The 3488-nt window shown below is 41.6% G+C and overlaps 1 protein-coding gene across 1 annotated transcript; it reads right to left on the bottom strand.

Annotated features, from left to right (window-relative positions):
- Positions 1-567: 567 nt before the first annotated feature.
- LOC132144926 (cytochrome P450 1B1-like) lies at positions 568-2641 on the bottom strand. The gene has a single exon (XM_059555514.1). It carries the CDS (start codon positions 2439-2441, stop codon positions 867-869), a length of 1575 nt encoding a protein of 524 aa, XP_059411497.1. The 5' UTR covers positions 2442-2641; the 3' UTR covers positions 568-866.
- Positions 2642-3488: the final 847 nt, after the last annotated feature.

The raw sequence follows: 3488 nt of genomic DNA, 5'->3' as shown, positions 1-3488 counted from the left end.
ATTTATTCCACTTGTAGCTTATTTTCCAATAGTAAAAACGAAACACATTTGTAATAATACCTGAACGTCAAAAAACGAAAACAAAAAAACCAACAACAACTTAGCTTGCAAAACATTCAGTGTAATCATTTACCATAATATATGCAATATGATATAGGAGTATATCTTGAGATAGTAGCTTTGATTTATACTACTTGTTTTATACATTATTTTGAAGATTTGTGCATGTGATGAACCTTCAAAATGACATAACGAGGAAGCTGGAAGTTCATCCAGCGTGACACTTAAGACTTCCATTGAATGATTTTCTGAGCAATAAAACAGACTCAGCAAAGCATTGATTGCAAACTGGCATTGTCACTAAAATTACTGTCATTTCAACAAAGTGACCTTTGCAGCCTTTTTTAAAGAATTAAGTAAATAAATGTCTATGCATTTTATAAAGAATAGAATTTATAGACACGGTTGTGTAATAAACGATTAAATGCCACATTGTTATACAGTTATGCAAGTATAATTAAAAACACTGCTATGCCAAATCTGGGACGAGCTCATAGGAAGTAAAAGTTTAGCATTGGACCATAAACGTTTCATATTACAGTCTTTCTATAATTTTTTTGAAGCATAAACAATGTTTTATAAACATAAATCAATTAAAACATTACCATTTAGGAGTGTAGAAGAATCTCTTCAGCTACCTGACAACATATTATATGAATCAGTTTATTGAATCATTGCAAACATGTATAAATATTAAATATAGATTTACTAAACAGCATTCAGTGCAGCTTTACTAATACTCATTGTTATGTGGAATATATTTGTAATATGTGCAGTCTTTGCTGGGCTTTAGTCACAAAAACAACTCATGCCGGCGATACCAAGCCAAACAATTTTCCTCTGAGCTTCGCTGAGATTGTGTAAGGGAGCGGCTTCAGTGTTAAACCATACGAGCAGTCCATGGAGAGATCATGAGAGGGGTTGCTGTCAAACGAACACTGGTGCAAAAGGATGGCAGAGAACAGAAAAACCTCCAGTTTGGCGATCTGATCGCCGATGCATCTTCTCTTACCTGTGGAGAAGATCATCACGCTGTTGGTCAGGTCTTTATCCAGAGCTCCGGTCTCGTCCAGGAATCTCGACGGGTTGAAGATGTGAGGATCCTGCCACTTTTGAGGGTCGTGGTTGACGGACCATTGGTTGATGAACACCACGGTGTCTTTGGGGATGTGGAGACCTTCGATGGTGACGTCTGCGGTTGTGGAGTGTGGTATGGTGACGGGGACGAAGCTGGTGTAGCGCATGGTTTCGTAGATGAAGGCGTCCAGGTAGGTCAGGTTGCTCTTGTCTTCTATTGATGGAAGTCTGTCACGACCTACTACTTTATCAATCTGCTCTTGGAGTTTGGTTTGGATTGATGGGTATTTGACTAAAAGCAGAAGTATCCATTGCATGACTGTGGACACCGTGTCTTGTCCTGCACCAATTAAATCAGTGACCGTAGACTCAACAAAGTCTTTAGTCAGCATGCTCTCTTTCCCGTGCTCAATTACGCCAATGATTGCATCGCTCATGTCACGGGTGACCGCAGGGTCATAGGTGTCTCTGTGCTGCATCACTTTGTCCTTCACATAAGCGAAGAACTCTTCATTAATGAGCTTGAAGTTTTGATAAACGCTTCGGACCGGATTGGGAAACGACTGCAGCCAAGGCATAACATCCACCAGGCTTCCAGCGCCAACAGTTTCGCCAAACTTCTCCACTCTTTTCAGGAGAGTCCTGAACTCGGGGTCGTCGTGGCCATAGCGTTTCCCAAAGCAGAGCGCGCAGATGACGTTTGCGGCGGCGACGGTGAATTCGTGCGAAGGATTGAAGTGTCGTCCGTCGGCGCCGAGCCTCAGAAACTTCTGGACCAGATCCATGGCTTCGCCTACAACGTGTTGTTCGAATGTCTGTTTGGTTTGAGTGTTGGCTAACGAGAATGCTCTTAAAGTCGATTGAGCTACTTTCCGATGCTCCTTCCACTGTTTGCTGTAACTGCTGAACACCATGCTCCGTCCGCCGGAGATCATCTGAAAAGACAGAAAGTTTGGCCTCCCGGCAAATTCAGTGCTGTGTTCAATGAGTGCCTTGCGTATAGCCGCGTCTCCATTCAGAACCACAATGTCGCTTCGCCCGAGTCTGATCTGGTAGACGTTTCCGTACTTCTTTGCCAGCTTGGAGAAGGTGATGTGTGGCATTTGTCCCAGCTGCATGGCGTTGCCCACTAAGGGCCATGCGAACGGGCCTGGAAGCCTTTTCTTGATTGTGAGATTTCTGACCCAAAGACAGGCCTCCAGGAAGAAGAGGATGATGAAGGATGCTATCAAAGCCGGCTGAACCTGTCCGCTCCATTCCTTCATGATGCTGCTGCTCTCAAACTCAGCTTCAGTCAGAGCCATTCAGATGCACTTTTATTCTTCTGATGAGATTCTGTTTTCTGCTTAAATAATGGTCATTTTCAGTGCTATATAGAGAGAGAAATGTAAGCATCCATTCTTCTTTATGCATGCAAAATTAATGTAAACTAAATCTCTCGGTTCCCAATTCAGTCTCTTTTAATTATTCTGCATGCACTGAGTTTTCAACCCTCTTTATGTTATTTTTTTCCAGGATAAGCTGGCTGGGTTTTCTGAGCTGCTTGGTTGGATCTTTTATATATGTTTGCCGCACAGGGGGCAGGACCCGATGATAATCTCACTCCTCCCCTTGTGGAAGCCGCAGAGACTCAGTCAGAAGATGTAAAGATCTGAACACGGAGATACAAGTGCGCAACCGGTTCTGTTCACCGGGAAACAACGGAACCTGCGGTGAAATAGTGCGTAAATCATCTTTGTTTCGTTGCACGCGCTCTGTGCGGAGTATTTCTGATAATCATCGGGGAGATGCAGAGAGCTTAACTGTGCGAAACTCTTTCGGTTTGTGCCAATCATCATAACTCAAACAGAGTGATGCATTAATCGTTTTATGTTGCTGAATTCTTTGCATCTTTTTATTTGACGCGCGCGACTTTCTAGTAGTTTGCGCTCTCTTGTAATAGTTAATTCTGCTCCGGTTTGCACGGGATTACAGGAACATTTTATTTTAAGCTTGATGCAATCATCGACGGCATCCCAGACTTCAGACTTTTATCTTGGGGAATGTTTCGTAATAAAAAGACGCTCTGTTTTGCAGACCCACTTTACATAAACCCTAAAAATAGAAAAGTATGCATGCATGGAGTTATGAAGCACGACTAGACATTGAAAATCCACGTGTGTCCCTTTGTGTATTTAACCCCGTTGTACAATATATATAATTTATAATATGAATTATGAATATGAATTTCAGTTTTCTGGAATAGCATCATATGTCATAATAAACATGAAAATGTTTTATGCATATTGTAAAAAATGATCACAGAGTGAAATTTTCAAAATAAATAATTTAATATCCTTACAGCATAATTC

This window comes from Carassius carassius, chromosome 8 (genome assembly GCF_963082965.1).
Source record: "Carassius carassius chromosome 8, fCarCar2.1, whole genome shotgun sequence".
Lineage (NCBI taxonomy): Eukaryota > Metazoa > Chordata > Actinopteri > Cypriniformes > Cyprinidae > Carassius > Carassius carassius.
This window is presented reverse-complemented; position numbering and strand designations above follow the sequence as displayed.